This window comes from Hemiscyllium ocellatum, chromosome 31, assembly GCF_020745735.1.
Source record: "Hemiscyllium ocellatum isolate sHemOce1 chromosome 31, sHemOce1.pat.X.cur, whole genome shotgun sequence".
Lineage (NCBI taxonomy): Eukaryota > Metazoa > Chordata > Chondrichthyes > Orectolobiformes > Hemiscylliidae > Hemiscyllium > Hemiscyllium ocellatum.
Genome location: NC_083431.1, coordinates 18,717,335 through 18,734,765, shown reverse-complemented (window position 1 = coordinate 18,734,765; position 17,431 = coordinate 18,717,335). Strand labels below are relative to the sequence as shown.

The window sequence follows — 17,431 nt, the reverse complement described above, 5'->3', positions numbered from 1 at the left end:
TCTTCCTCCAGCCATTGTGTTGCTATGGTCAGGCAATGGAGGAGTCCAAGGAATTGCATGTCCTTGGTGGAGTGGGAGGGGGAGTTGAAGTGTTGAGCCACGGGGTGGTTGAGTTGGTTGGTCCGGGTGTCCCAGAGGTGTTCTCTGAAACGTTCCGTAAGTAGGCGGCCTGTCTCCCCAATATAGATGCAGTAAATGGTGTGTGTGGAGGTGCAGGTGAATTTCTGACGGATATGGAAGGATCCCTTGGCGCCTTGGAGGGAAGTAAGGGAGGAGGTGTGGGCGCAAGTTTTGCATTTCTTGCGGTTGCCGGGGAATGTGCCGGGAGTGGAGGTTGGGTTGGTGGGGGATGTGGACCTGACGAGGGAGTCACAGAGGGAGTGGTCTTTTCGGAACGCTGATAGGGGAGGGGAGGGAAATATATCCCTGGTGGTGGGGTCCGTTTGGAGGTGGCGGAAATGACGGCGGATGATACGCTGTATATGGAGGCTGGTGGGGTGGTAGGTGAGGACCAGTGAGGTCATGTCCTGGTGGCGATTGGAGGGGCGGGGCTCAAGGGTGGATGACCAGGAAGTGGAGGAGATGCATTGGCGAGCATCATCGATCACATCTGGGGGGAAATTGCGGTCTTTGAAGAAGGAGGCCATCTGGGTTGCTCTGTATTGGAACTGGTCCTCCTGGAAACAGATGCGGCGGAGACGAAGGAATTGGGAATATGGGATGGCGTTTTTACAGGGGGCAGGGTGGGAGGAGGTGTATTCTAGGTAGCTGTGGGAGTCAGTCGGTTTATAGTAAATGTCTGTGTTGATTCGGTCGCCCGAGATAGAAATGGAGAGGTCTAGGAAGGGGAGGGAGGAGTCTGAGACAGTCCAGGTAAATTTGAGGTCAGGGTGGAAGGTGTTGGTAAAGTGGATGAACTGTTTAACCTCCTCATGGGAGCACGAGGCAGCACCGATACAGTCATCGATGCAGCGGAGGAAAAGGTGGGGGTTGGTGCCAGTGTAGCTGCGGAAGATGTACTGTTCCACATATTCGACAAAGAGGTAGGCATAACTGTGGCCAATGAGGGTGCCCATGGCTACTCCTTTGGTTTGGAGGAAGTGGGAGGATTGGGAAGAGAAGTTGTTCAGAGTGAGGACCAGTTCAGTCAGTCGAAGGAGGGTGCCAGTGGAAGGGTAATGGTTGGTACGGCGGGAAAGGAAGAAGCGGAGGGCTTTAAGTCCTTCGTGATGGGGGATGGAGGTGTACAGGGACTGGATGTCCATGGTGAAGATAAGGCGTTGGGGACTGGGGAAGCGAAAATCATGAAGGAGGTGGAGGGCGTGGGTGGTGTCGCAAGCTGAGGGTGGTGTGTATATGGGATGAGCTGCCAGAGGTGGTGGTGAAGACAGGTACAGCTACAACATTTAAAAGGCATCTGGATGGGTATATGAATTGGAAGGGTTCTTCAAAAGAACAGCTTAAAAATGAAAACAAATGATGAGAACATGCCAGACAGCTCAGGGAAGCTAATCACGCTGATGCAATTGCTTCCACATTACACATACTGCATCTTGAAAAAAAAAACAACTTTTTTTTGGGTGGTTAACTCTGCTCATTAGAAAGCAGTGTGCCCAGAGCTTAATGAGAGACTTTAACATATTGGTTATTCTGCCTTATTTTAGACTGGTAAAATTAAACATAATCTTGCCTCATACTTGTATTAATCTTGTTGCTTTCTCTGTACCTTGCAACTGAGAGTAAATTGCTGTTGTGGTGTAGTGATAAAACTGAGCATTGTATTTTTAATGCTGCTTCTCTGTCTATAGCTTGGTTGTTCAACCAGGCATTCAATTAGCTTGTTTAAATTACTTTGTCATATTGCCTGGCCATTAGCATGATGTACTTCCTGATACTGTTGATTCTTATTTTCAACCAAAAACACACAAAAACTGGCTTGGGGCTCAGCTTCATGTGTCAATATTCTGCCAAATTATGAAACCACATGTTCTTTGGCAAGTCTTGCACTGAACTATTTATTGGTATGGTAAAAGCAGTGAATCGGATCAGTTGTTTTACTTCCAATTTGACTCATTCAGATTGAAGTGTTTTCAGTTCAATCCAACTTCAAATATTTAAGTGAATTTTAGTACAGTTAGAAGTATTGCGTGTGGAACATTACTGAAAGTATTGTAAAATTCTAAATAAACTATTATAGGGAGATCAATGACCTTTTCTACAATATAATGTTATGAAGTTGAAGGTATGTACTGTATCTTTGAAAGAGCGAAAGCTAAAAGCTGGCAAACATCTGTCATGTGACTGTGACTAACAGTCACACAGTGAGCTGGAAAATGGAAAGATGTAATATTTGACTGTAACCTAGATACCTCAGTTGTTTTCACAACAGTTTGAATTTAACTAGTTTAAATTATGCCTCAAGATACTAAAACCCAATCGAATTTGAATTTTAATGTTTTGACACCATTGAAACAATGAGACAATCCGATGTTTGAGGTATAAAAAGCAGGTATTTTGGACAGTTGGCCAGAAAGCGCATCAACTTCCATTGAAAGACTGCTACTCACCACACTCTCCGTCAAAGATAGCTTCTTCATTTAAAAAACATCTTTGTGGCAGAAGACCAAAGACAACCCAGGGAGATCTACAAACAGAGGAAGATCAACTCCAAGGATGCCAGCCGCTGTCTGGTTTTGAAAATTAAGTTGCTGTATATTTAATAGGGGCTTTTATTGGATCAGTATATTGTTATACAGTGGGAGGTAGATAACAAATCTTGAAGAACAAGGAGGCTTAGAGTTGCAGGTAGTTGTTGTTTAATGTTCACTTTTAGCTTTAAAGAATAAAATTGATATTTTTGTGAAGTATTAGAATTTGAGTAGTTCTCGGTCACTCATACTTTAACAGATTACGAGGCAAGGTGAGCTTTTCTGTGTTTGGTTTAATCAGCAGTAGGGTTCACCAGTGTGTCCAACAACAGCTTAATGTGCTTTTAAACAATAACATTAAATGAATAACTTACAATTGAGATATATCCAAAACAAGGAATTATTTTTGCTCATATTTCAAATTAAAGAAAAACTACTAGACCTTTCACAAGAAACTAAAGTAACAGGTTTTCAAGTGCCACTAAGCAATGATGCACTAAATCTAAATAAATCTATACTGAAATTATGATAAAGCCATTTTAAAAATCACAAACAATCCACTAATGGAAGAGACAACCACCAAATTATTTTAAAAATGGAAGATCACTGCATTTCATTTTTAAAACATATTTCATGATTAACTGAAAATAAAAAGTATAATCTTAACTCCAAATATTCCATTTCATTGAAAAAAAACTTACAAACCTGAAAAAAACCCAACCAATTGTCTATTATTGCCTCCCCTTCGTCTGTTCTTAATTTTTTAAATTTTGAATACTTTTGTTAGACTAGAGGCTTCAGGATCTTCTAAAGTTTGGGGCCAGAAATAGCCATTTCTAAAACATAAAATCAATCTGTTGTGGTATGTTATGACACGCTTCTGCAACAGGTGGTAGCTGGAATCTGACCTTCTGGTCCAGGGATAGGAACATTACCATTGTGCCCCAAGAAGGTCACAAATGAATTTTCTTGTGTCACAGTTATCAGTGAAAAAAATTATTAACTGCATCAATTCTTGTCAGAGAACTGCATTCCAATCTTGTGCAGTGGCATTATGCAGGACGCAGTGTTATAACATGTTCAATCCAAGCATCAGCTAAGAACAAATATTTACAACTGTTTTTCAAAATCCTAACAACCTGAACAGAGAAATGTGAAAGCTCAGAGGTAAAATTTCCACATTACAGCAATGGTTATTTCTTGACTTCAACAGAGAGAAATAAAAAAAGCTTTTAAAAATCCTGATATTAGCACATAGTTAAATTCAAAGCACAAATGTGAATTACTTGAAATTCAAAAGAATCATTTCAAAAAATATATTTTCTATGTCAAAATCTACGTTATAGAATTTCTTAAGATTCTTTGAGTTTGTAAGGAAAATTGAAAACCAGCAATAAGTTGAAGTCTACTAACTGATAGAATTTTAGAATGTTGTGATTTCAGCTGGTGGCATAAGTCAAATCCTAGAAAGAAACCTGAATTGATATATCATTTTTGTAGTTGATTACTCACTGACTCATATTTACGAGGCAGACATTCTTCAAATACAGAACGTAAGTTTAGTACACAAACCACACATCCCCACCAAAACAAACTATACAAGATAACAGGATCTCAACTCCAACAAAGTTTCAACTTGCTCCCCAACAGTAAACCTTTTGCAGATACTCCATTCCAGAGAAATTTCACTCCAATTTCAGCTCAAAGTTTTATTTTACTGACTCCTCCCAGTTTCTCTTCCAGGGACTGTGGAGCCTTTCACAAAATTTAATGCCTCAACTTTTTCAAGTCCAACAATTTGAATAATTCTACCGATTTGAAAACCACAAAATTAATATACTTTGGCTAATGGTTCCCCTGAACTAAAACCAGATGCACCTGCCAAGAGAGATTTTTCTCCCTTCTGAACTGAGAGTTTGAACGTTCTGAAGTCAAACTAAACAAATACTTTGCTTGGTTTGTCTTAACACAAATATAAATTTCATTAACACAAGATTTTCTCCCATGTACTTGACTGTAGAACCATGTTTTTTCAAATTGATGCAATTGGTTCACTATTCCACAGGATTTTCTAACTTATTTTAAAATAAAATCTCTTCACAGAACTGACCCACAACCTTCTATTTTAAACCCCAAATCCCAAAATTTCACCACAAGTACAGTTTTATTTGTAGTTAGAATTTCAACACGATTAGAACATGTTATAGAGTTGCACCCAGAGAGGACAAGCTAGAAACCCTCTGCAAGGTACAACTAAATATTTCGGAACAGCCTTTGGAACTTGACTTGTATCTATATGGAGTGATGAGGTCGGCTGCTAATGGAAAGAAAATCAGGTCATTTTATTTCCTTAAATTAAATCAAAATTTGTGAAAATTAAATAAAATGTATTCTAAAACACAAATTGAGCCCTGAGCTGATATTGAAACAGCAACAGGAAACTCAAAACTGATGCTATTTGAACCCATCATGCAGGAATGTATTGCAAATTGATGCTCTAAATTCTCCCTCAAAAACTTTACTGAAGAAGTTTAGTTATTGGAGAGGTGATAGCTGTGGGATTATTGCTGGATTGTTAACTCAAAGATCCAGTTAATGTTCTGGGAACCCGGGTTCGAATCTTGCCATGGCAGATGGTGGTATTTGATTCCGATAAAAATCTGGAATTAAAAGTCTAACGTTGACTGCGAATCCATTCCCGATGGTCAGGAAAAAACGATGTGTTTCACTAATGTCCTTTAGAGAGAGAAACTACAATCCTTACCTGGTCTGGCCTACATGTGACTCCAGACTCATAGCAATGTAATTGACTCTTAACTGCCCTCTAGGCAATTAGGGAATGAGTAATAAATGCTGGCCTAACCAGCGATGCCTCACCCAGTGAACAAATTTTAAGAAGTGGACAGGGTCATCACGTGTATTTTTGCAGGCTTAAATAGGGAAAATGTTCCTTGCTTAAAGTAGTGGGCAAGCTTGCAATAAACTCAGTGACTAAGCAAAAGTCTTTACATTGTTATGGACCAGGTCAGACCCCTCAAAACATTAAGAAGATAGACCAGACTCTAACTTTGCTAGTCGTTTTAAGCAAGTGTAAGGTGAATATTCTAGGAGAGAATCAACTGGTCAAACCAATTAATTTAAAACAAAACAGAATTTATTTACATGATTACTGAATGAAAAACAACACAAAACAGAATACCAAATAACTTAACCTTTCTGAAAACCCAACAGATCATCCCAACTTAATGATGCGTTTCAAATACTTGCATTAATCTTCATAAACACCCCTGGGCACAAAAGTTAAAATCAAAAACAAGTTCTTACAGGATAGAAGTCAGAGAGACAGAGTACCAGCCTGGAGCTGCTCCTGTGGGTCCAGCAGCTTTTTTTTCATACTCCCGCTATATTATAAAAACCAAACCAGAGAAACACTGAGCTGGGAGAACTGGCCACACCCTTTTCTTTGCATGTGTGTTTTTTGCCTGAGGCAGTATCTGTTGACTATTATCAATTTGGCCCCAAGACCCTTCACCTACAGATTTTTTAGAGTGTGTCATTTACGACCTCTCTAAATAAAAAGCCAAGGACTACATAACCTTGTTAAAGGAGCAGCTTCGTGACAACATACTTATGCTTGCAAAGTTGCAATAAAGAAACTTTATTGCACAAAGAATCATCATGTTTTAAATAAAAAGACATTTCTTACTAAAAGCCTTGAGAATTGTTTTTTCCAATACTAGCCAACTATACTATGAAGAGCAATTTATTTAAATATTTGCAATGACGAGAAAAAGGATTATTCATGGAAAAATAACAAGCACCACAAATTTCATGCCAGCTGTCCATAAATTGCTCTTCCTAGGGATTTAAAGAAAAAGGGGACAGCTGAGTGTGTGTGAGAGAGAGTGTGAGAGAGAGAGATGTATGCATTGGCTAGAAACAAAGATGAGAGGTAGTTTAGGAAGTAAACCAGATGAAAACAAAAGAAAGGATGTTGTTTGATACTTGCCAAAACCAGTACTAGAAGAAGTTTTAGCAAAATTTATTTATGAATATGATTTTTAAAATTGCTGAACCTATCTTAAGATGTGTTCAAATGAATTCCATGCCCGTAACAAACGGGGGCTTAACAATTAACTCAACTTTCTCCAGGTAGCTAGTTGTGCCCTCCGAAGGTGGTCATCTCGTTTAGTGAAATTCAAAAGCCTGAAGGTCTGTGAAAGGCTTCACAGTTTCTCTTTGACATGCACACATAAGCTGCAGTGTTAGATTTCAACAGTTCTCTTCTGCCACCTTGAGAAAATATCCTATCATTGCACACAGGTCAGGTTAACTTGTCTTTACACAGAAACCGTTCATAAAATTGTCTCTGTTGTTACACTGCAGCAACAGACAACCAATTAAATAGAAAGAAATAAACACACCCAGTTAAAATTGAATATGGAAAGATGATGAAATAAGCACACCTGTCTAAATTTGCATGTAGAAAGAAAATAAAATAAAAAATCTGGTTATGCAATATTGGAAAATATCCAACTATCAACTGCCAAAATTTATAAACCATATGATTACATTTTTGGGTATAAAGGTTGCATGCCCTCTTGGCAATCAGGAAACGCCAACTTAAAATTAACTATATTACAGTAATTAGGTTATAATGGATGGCATTTTGCAGGCAGAGGTAAAACGACAGCATTTGCCACCAACCTCAAAGAGACATTGTCGGAAGCATCGAAGGGTTTTTATGGTGTAGATTCCTCTTTTCCCAAGCTAGCTTAACCCTGTCAAGGTGCTGTCTTGGCAAAGGCAGCAATGACAGCAAGTGCGCAAGCAGCCAATCATGATGGAGTATTTGCATATAGCAAACCAGAAAATTAAAAGTTCCTCATATCCTTAATTTCTATTTTAAAATTGCAAATAGCAAAATAAGAGATGCTTCAATTTGGCTACAAGCTAAAACAGCAACATGAACAAGCTGCAAAAGTGGACTTTTAAAAAACAAATCGCAAAGAAGAAATCTGACATTCTGCAAATATTAAATGAACATTGATAGATCTTATGTCATTATCACCGGACTAGTGCCAATTTATCTTCCAAAACCTGGTCATAATTCATTATTAGCTGGTGAAACTAGTTTGTAGGAGGAGGGTATTTGACTGACTCATTCCTAATTGACGTGAGACGGCGGTGTTGAGCTGCCCATTTGAATTGCTGCATTCCATGGGGTACGGGGACACTCACAGTTCATTAGAACTAAGTCCCAGGGTTTTGACCCCATAACGCTGAAGGAACAGCAACAGAGCTCCCAGTCAGGATGGTGTGCTGCTTGAATTAAGTTTCTCTTTTCAAACCATGTACACAGAAAAAAATAATTCCTGACGGTTGCTATGGATATTATGCTGCTCATAATTTTTCTCTGAACCCAAAGTTTATGGCTATTAATTCTAAAATAACTGCATTCTACAATCTTCCATCGTTTTAAAAAATGATTTGCACACTTTCCTTTTTACAAAACATTTTGATGACCTGCATAAATATGAGTGAAAGGACTAAAACAAAATATCAGTATATGCATTTTCACTACAATTTGTACTTAGCTATAAGTCTTGGTATTGCATGCAGCCAAAGTAACTCAATATACAATCATGGCATGCAACTTTTAAACAGACCAAAGTGAGATAACTCCATCAGTTTTTATCAGTTGTTACCATACTTAGTTTAAAAGCTTTACTTTCAGAGATTGAAGGAGGAAAATCAGATATGGAAAATTAAAATTAGGACAAAAAGTCTTTGTTCCAATAAACAATGCAATGGTGAGAAACACTTATGCCACACAAGGGAGAATCTAACCATCTCTCCTAAATATTCAATTGCACTGCCATGGCTGAACTTCCACTATCACATTGGGTTTAGCAATGACCAGAAACTGGATTGGATCAGCCATATAAATATTACTGCTACCAGAAGTAAAGTAGCTGACAATTCTGCCAGGTCTCACCCACCTCTTGACTCCCCAAAGCCTAATCTACAAGGCACAAGTCAGCTCACCATCATTTTTTCCATATCAAAGGTCACCCGACACCAGATTATAGTCCAACAGGTTTATTTGAAATCACAAGCTTTCGGAGCGCTGCTCCTTTTTCATTTCATTTGACTAAAATAATTGCACACAAAAAGTACAGACTGGCTCACAACTTTATCAAAGTCTGACTGTTGGCACGATTGCAGCTCCCTAACATTCAACTTAAAGATGTTGGTTAATAAAAAAATGCTTAATAATCAAATCAGTGTATGAAGAAGCCTTATGGTCTGGCAATTGCAGTAATTAGCTTACTGGGAAGTGCTGGACTCAAAGCAAGTTAGCAATGAACTATGTATGCTCCATACATAGTTCATGGTGCTCGACTCGTTAACCATCCAAGGAGTACGCAGAATATTTTTATGATCAAAATCATTCTTTTCCTCCAATTAAATAACAACTTAAACCTCAAGTTGGGGAATGAACATTTATTTAGAACAAATAAAGATTCTGTCAATAAAAGAAATAAAATGCTAATATAATAACTTGAATTATTCCCTCATGTATGCATTCAAAAACGTTTTGACATGCCTTGAACAGCATAGATAACGGATTTAGGAATGGGGCTGTTGAACTTCAGCTTAGTGAAGTGAAACACTCTCAAGTTCTATGACTAAAGTAGTTGCTGGCTCCAGGATTGCAATTAATTAATGGGCTAGCAATGAAGATTTCTATCACTGTTAGGCCTCTCACTCAAACAGCCATTAAAAGGTAGAACTTAATATCCTCAAAATTATGCTGGACTTTTTAATACTGTTATACAAATTAGGGCTACATGAGTGAGAAAATTGCATTTAATTAGCAAAGGTACATTCAAAAATAGTTCTGAGAAGGATACTAAAAATGTTCCCTGCTTATTGATAGGATGGGAACTTGCCCCCCCCAAAAAATTAATTTCTTATCTTGTGATTTGGGGTGCAAATCATTTGGAGGAAAAGAATACTTTGTTTTAAAAAGAGAGTTCTTCAGATTGTTGGCTTGGGATTTGATTCCAGTTGGATTAGAGCATCTAGCATCCTCCTAACATGCCTGATAATCCCCATCAAGTTAATTACCAGTTTTGCCAAACAATGCAATTCAGGTTACAGGCTTTTTAAGTGATGATAATGACGACAGTTATTGCAGATTATTATTTATCTAAAATACTATCATTCACAATCCCTGCTGATCTTAAGATCATGCAACATTTCTATAAATTGCACATGAATAATCTTATAAATAAACAATGAGAGGCGTAAGACCAGTAGAAAAACAGCTAGAAAACATTCAAAGAGTAAGATAAAATAAGCACTGTGATAAAATAGGTAACTTCATCATGCAAGCTGGAGGACAGGAGGGGGAATTTAGGTGCATTTCAATTTTACATGGTAGCAATTAATAGCTAGAGAGAGAAAAAGCCATACCAAATATTCAAAAGCCAGAATTAATGAGGTCTCAGGCAGTACAATTAACTGTACATACCATTAATTATTGTGTTACAACATCTGTAGTTTATAAAACTTTAAACTGGAGGTAAAATGGCATAATGAAGAAGGGCAAGATAATCTGTTACTAGTTTTGCCTGATGCTTCCAGGGGTGGGAGCATAGGTCAAGCGTTATTGAAATGCATGCTCCTGGTTCAAGACCTGGAAATAAAAGAAGGCGAGAGCAGTTGGCTTTGCCATAGGTAGAACTGACAACAAAGGACCAAGCAAATGCCTTGGCCAAAAACCCAACCGAGAGAGAAAGCGAATTAGAGTGTTCCAAAGTCTTAAAACTTGCAATCTTGTTGCGTGATTCCTTTAAGTCAGTCAGTCAGTCAGTCAGTCAGTCAGTGTAAAGTCACAACTTAAAAATTACAACACCAGATTTTAGTCCAACAGGTTTATTTGGAAGCACTAGCTTTTGAAGCACCGCTTCTTCATTGGGTGGTTGTGGAGGTTAAGATCATGCTCAGAATCTATAGCCAAAGGAGTCCAGTGTTATGGAGATGTGATACAGTAAACTATCTTAGATTAAAATTTTCATCTTTTATAATGGGATATGCTGGTTCCTGTTCTTTGCGATATGCAAAGTCCAGAACTACTTTTAAATTACATTCTCAAGAAAGCTCAGCTTTTAAGTGATTAGTGTGAAGTCTGTCTGTGTCCCAATGCTATGTCAGACTGACAAACCCTCTGTATAGTTTTAGAGTTTTAGATGGATTCATGCAGTTTTGAGTAAAATAAAATGTAATGCTGCAAAAACAAATTCACCCCATAAGCTTATATGTGTTCACATATAGGAGCGACAGATTGAATATGCATGAGAGTGTGTAAGGCCATGTGATCGAGTGTATGTGTGTATATGTGTGTGTGCATGTAAGCTTGGTTAATTGAGAGGGTGATGGGGTATTTGTGAGAGGGTGCACGTATTGGTATGAGTGTGGGGAGTGTGTATGCATGCATATGAGAGAGAGCTTGTGTGACAGGGATGGTCTGCGTGGATGCTTTTAAGGTTTGCTGGTTGATTAATGACAAGAAGTGGAGGCACGGAGCAGGTTTTGGCAAGGTGCTTATCCTCATTACTAATGTATTGCAGGCTGCGAAGAACACAGCATAGTCATTCAGCTCCCAGGAAGTACTGGGCAACGAAGGGTACCCTATCTGTTGCAGTCTGTCTCTGAGGAGGTCATTATGCTTTCGCATTGTGGCACATTGGAACTGGCGGTCGATGAGTTGAGCATCGTACCCTGTTCTTGAGGGCATCCTTGAGCACTTTCCAGTGTCCGTCACGGTCCTCTTCATCCGAACAGATCCTGTGTATGCGGAGGGCTTGTCCATAGGGAATCTGTTTTAATAGATTTCAGGTGGAAACTAGAGAAGTGTAGTCTCATGGGTTTACAGTAGAGAGGGGTCCTGAGGTGCCCATCCTTGATGGAGATGTACGTGTCCAAGAACGAGGTAGATACTAAAGAGTAGTCCATGCTAAGTCTGATGGTGGAATGAAACTCATTGATATCACTGCGTAGTTGTCTCAGTGACTCCTCACCATGGGTCCAAGGGAAGAAAATATTATCAATATACCTCATGTAGAGTATCGGTTGGAAATCCTGTGCAGCTTGTTCGAACTTGTGCATAAAGATGTTGGCATATTGGAGTGCAAATTTGGTCCCCATGGTTGTTCTGTGTGTATGGATGGAGAACTGATTGTCAAAGGTGAAAACGTTGTGGTCGAGGATGAAGCGAATAAGTTGTAGGATGGTGCTTGAAAATTGGCCTCTATTGCATCCGGTGCACCCGATGTGATCTCCTCTACATCAGGGAGACAGGACGCCTTCTTGCAGATTGTTTCAGAGAACATATCTGGGACACCCACATCCACCAACCCCACGCCCCATGGCTGAACACTTCAAATCCACCTCCAACTCCGTCAAGGAAATGTGGGTCCTGGGCCTCCTCCACTGCCAAACCATTATCACCTTACGCCTGTAGGAGGAACACCTCATATTCTGCCTTGGGACCCTACAACCACATAGGAAAAATGTGGATTTCAACAGTTTCCTCATTTCCCCTCCCCCAACATTATCCCAGTCCCAAGCCTCTAACTCGGCACTCTCCTCCGGACCTTCCCATCACTGCCCCCTCTGACCTATCACCTTCTCCCTCACCTTCATCTACTTATCGCTTTCCCAGCAACTCTCCTCCAACCCCACCTCCTCCCATTTATCGCTCAGCCCCGACCCACCAGCCTCATTGCTGATGAAGGGTTTATGCTCGAAACATCAATTCTCCTGCTCCTCGGATGCTGCCTGACCTGCTGTGCTTTTCCAGCACCACATTCTTGACACACATACATCCCCCACACTCTCACCAACACACACACCCTCTCTCAAATACCCCATCACAATCGCACTTAATAAGCTTACATTCACACATACTCTACCACGTGCACTCACCCACACTCAATCTATCGCTCCAGCATTTGCACACATAAAAGCTTCTGGGGTGAATGTGTTTTTGCAGAATTGCATTTTATTTTGCTCAAAAACTGCATAAATCCATCTAAAACTCTATAAAACTATACAGAGGGTTTGTCAGCCTGACATAGCATTGGTACAGGGATTTCACACCAATCATTTAAAAAGCTGAGCTATTTTGAAAAAAAATGTAATTTGAAAGCAGCTCTGGGATTTCCATATCAAAGAACAAAAACCAGCATATTCAATTACAAAAGATGAAAGCTTTAATCATAGATGGTTTACTGTATCACATCTCCATGACACTGGACTCCTTTGGCTATAAATTCTGTGAGCATGATCTTAACTTCCACAACCACCTGATGAAGGAGGAGCTCTCTGACAGCTAGTCCTTCCAAATAAACCTGGTGGACTATAACCTGGTGTTGTGTGATTTTTAACATTGTCCACTCCAGTCCAACACCAGCACCTCCAAATCACTGGAAAGTCAAACTTCTTTCAAAGTCAGATGTTTACAATGATCATAACATGCAACCCCATTCAAATTTATTAGATTTTGACCTTTCACACAGTGCTTAATTTATTACCAGAGCTAAATGACAATTACCAAACTAAAACTGTTGAGAACCCAATGCCACTAATATTCTGTAGAACAAAATGTACAAGTGAATGACTAGAACACTAGCAAGCACATTCTTATTTGCATCTAACAAACAGGCTGTTGGAAGGGAAAGTAGTTAAATTTCATAAATTGCACTTAAGCACAACTGAAACTGCTAGTAATAGAAAGAATCAACTGTAACCAACAATCATACCTCTTAATAAAAAAAGAACTAAAGCAAAATAAACACAATTGCAAAATTATGAGAAAACACTGGACATTCTATAAAGGAACAGGTGCAAGCACAGGCACAATGACCTAGACCTTTTGTGCTACAAGATTCTAGGATTCTATACATTTCAAAAACAAATCTCTCATTGTTGATCATCCTGATCAAGTTTATAATTTAGAACGTATTTGCTTTAGTAAAACTTAAATGATTTTATTGCCTTTCTCCTTTGACATATCTGCATGCCTATACAAGATCACATGGAATCAAGAACTCAGAAGTCGCCATCATCCACAGGGCTCACTTCCGCATGCTCTAAATATCCCACTATCCTGCACATAGCCTGAAAAACTACATTGGCTCACCTTTTATTTCTTGCCTACTATGCCTGATGACATAGACAACTCTTAGCACCTGTATAACTATCTCACCTAAATCTTCATCTACTCAGATCCTGTAATCACCATGCTACAAAAATCACCCACAGCCTTAAATCTGCAGGTTTGAAGCTTGAATCAGCTTTGCAATCAGCCAAACCACTTTTACTGGAAATTTATTACACAAGACACTTTCAAACTTACATGCTGCAGCATATTTTTCCACCCTCAGAGGTATATGCAAAACTATGAAAAAGCAGTTCTACAAAGGGTAATATTTCATTTCACATTCAAAGTAATAAACTTCTGCAGTGTTTCTCAAAAAACAAAAATCTTAGTGGCGTTAGGCCACCAATTAATTTCAACATGAAGAACTTTTTAAAAAGGTTTTTTCCTTTAACAGTAATTCCACAGACTAATGTACAGTAATTATATATTTTCTTCCTCACTAAGTACCCATTAATGAAGGCATCACAGCACATTTCTGTAAATTTGTAAAAGACCATTAAAAAAAAATCTCCTCTTTGTGCTAGCTTTTAAACATACTCAAGTAGAAATCAAACATTTCTACTTCGAAAATAATAATACAAGTAATTGCTGAATCTCAGCATGAAATATGTTAATGATACCAAATAAAGAGACTAACAGTATTAAATAAAGAATATAGTACTTGCAAGTAAACTATTCTATAAATAATATCCTTCCATTGCTTTAAGTTGGAGGGGGTTCAGATGAGATCAATCAGGATTTTGCCAGGAATGGAGGCTTTGAATTATAAGGGAAAGGTTGGATAGGCTGGGACTTCTTTCACTGGAGCATGGGAGGTTGAGGGGTGACTTTATATGGCGTTTACAAGATCATAAGGGGTATCAGTCAGGTGAATGGGTGGTCTTTTCCCTCGAATAGGGGATTTCAAGACTAGGAACTATATTTTAAGATGACAGGAGAACAATTCATAGAAGACATGAGGGGCAATTTTTTAAAAATCTATAGAGGTTTGTGGATGGAATGAACTTCCACAGGAAGTGGTGGATTCGGTATAGTCACAATGTTAAATGACATTTGGATAAGTACTTGAATAAGCAATGTTTGGAGGGATAGGCACAGGCAGGTGGGACTAGTTTAGCTTGGGATTATGGTCAGCACGGCCTGGTTGGACCGAAGGGTCTGTTTCCATGCGGTATGATTCTATGACTCTAAGGTAACAGTGGTGCACATCCAAGTACCCCTGTAGTTATAGAATATATGAACCAGAGGATCGCCAAGGAAGTCACAGGAAAAATTGGGATAACTTATACACACGCCCATTTTTTGTTTTACAGAATGGTAAATAATCTTCTTGTTGCTTCCAAAGGATCCAATATATGGGATATAGAATTGGTTATGAACATATTAAAAGAATAGAATGATCATTAATCCACCCACATGCACATCAGGCTTACAAAATGAGCACATCCACTAATATAATTTATTGTATCCGTTGCTCCCGACGCGGTCTCCTCTACATTGGGGAGACTGGGCACCTCCTAGCAGAGCGCTTTAGGGAACATCTCCAGGATACCCGCACCAAATCAACCACACCGCCCCGTGGCCCAACATTTCAACTCCCCCTCCCACTCTGCCAAGGACATGGAGGTCCTGGGCCTCCTTCACCACCAGACGTCTGGAGGAAGAACGCCTCATCTTCCACCTCTGAACACTTCAACCCCAGGGCATCAATGTGGACTTCAACAGTTTCCTCATTTCCCCTTCCCCCACCTCATCCTGGTTCCAAACTTCCAGCTCAGCACTGTCCCCACGACTTGTCCGGACTTGTCCTACCTGCCCATCTCCTTTTCCACCTATCCATTCCACCCTCTCCTCCCTGACCTATCACCTTCATCCCCTCCCCCACTCACCTAATGTACTCTATGCTACTTTCTCCCCACCCCCACCCTCCTCTAGCTTATCTCTCCACGCTTCAGGCTCTCTGCCTTTATTCCTGATGAAGGGCTTTTGCCCGAGACGTCGATTTCGCTGCTCATTGGATGCTGCCTTTACTGCTGCGCGCTTCCAGCACCACTAATCCAGAATCTGGTTTCCAGCATCTGCAGTCATTGTTTTTACCTGGAGAACCCATATGGTCACTGACAGAACCCTAATGAAAAGAATTGGCCCCATGTTTAAATGGTGAGTGACATTCATAAAGGATGTCCTTCAACTTTGGGATCATAAAGCATCTATGTTTTTTGCAGTTTATATCATCCAAACCTCAATTATATTTTAGTTACAATTCTCCTCAGTGCTTTGCATCACTTATTTCCTTCTTTTAGTCTTCACCATATTCTTACAAATCAAATTGCACGAATGCAGCAATGCACAAAAACTCAACAAAATAAACTCACTTGCGAAGGTGCTCATGCTCTTTTAAGAACAGTTCTGTTCTTCTGTTGTTAATTCCTGATCCACTTTTGTAAGATCTGAAGGTAAAATATAAAGACTTTATTGAAAGATCATAGTAAAATGATTTAGTATTACTTTCCTTCCATGCACACAGACACCTGTCACAGTTCTTAATACTTTATCAGCAAAGTTCAATTCTAATTTTCAACTTGGCCAACAGATGACAGTCCTATCCATTTTGACCTTGAGGCAAATTTGGTCATCTGGCACTTAAATGTACTTTAAGTAAACTACAAAAAAAAATTCACACCGTACTATTTCATCTGGGCTTATTTCTTCAGGTTGTTTATGCTTGAAAACAATTAGTAATTTTATAATTAATACATTTACTTTAAAAGGTGATGCGTGCCTGCAGTGTGGTAATTACTTTTATTTTAGGAAATTGCATGCTAATTCCAAGTCTCAATCAAAACAGAAGATAAATTAAACAATGAAAATAAACAGGTGTGAATTATCAAATTTAATTAGCTCATGTACAATGCTCCCTGGAAGGATCTTTAGTACAGCTAGAAAATGTACAAAACATGAGCTTACCTGGCCAATAAACACTGCTAATGACTTACCATCATTGGATCCAAACTAGCCAATTTATAGAACATTCGAACCACTAATGTTATGATTTGATAGTACGTATGACATAGAAACAATGAAGAATTTTCATGCTTTAACTTGTGATGAAGCTACTCCTTTAACAAGGTTACATAATCCTTAGCTTTTTATTCAGAGAGGCTGTAAAGTCTGGAGGTGAAGTGTTTTAGGGCCAAGTTGACAGAGACTGCCTCAGGAAGAAGGCTTTCAAGTTTGAATTTAAAAAAATGAGTACAATGAAAGGGGTATGGCCAGTTTTCCTAACTCAACTTTTCTCTGGTTTGGTTTTTTTTTAATAGCACGAGTATGAAAAAAGTTGCTGGACCCACAGAAGCAGGTCCAGGCTGGTACTCTCTCTCAGACTTCTATCCTGTAAGAACTTGTGTTTGATTTTACCTTTTATGCCAAGGGGGTGTTTATCTGAATTGGTGCTTCATTAAGTTGGGATGATCTGTTGGGTTTTCAGAGAGGTTAAGTTAATCTGAATTCTGTTTTCTGTTATTTGTGTTTTATTCAGTAATCGGACAAA

At 39.1% G+C, this 17,431-nt stretch overlaps 1 protein-coding gene across 2 annotated transcripts in view; it reads right to left on the bottom strand.

Moving 5' to 3' along the window:
- gosr1 (golgi SNAP receptor complex member 1) overlaps nt 1-17,431 on the bottom strand; it is a 108,516-nt gene that overhangs the window by 62,735 nt on the left and 28,350 nt on the right. For both annotated transcript variants that reach the window (XM_060847895.1, XM_060847896.1), the window contains exon 6: nt 16,257-16,331. In XM_060847895.1, coding sequence (XP_060703878.1) covers nt 16,257-16,331 — 75 coding nt within the window. The remainder of the gene's footprint in view (nt 1-16,256; nt 16,332-17,431) is intronic.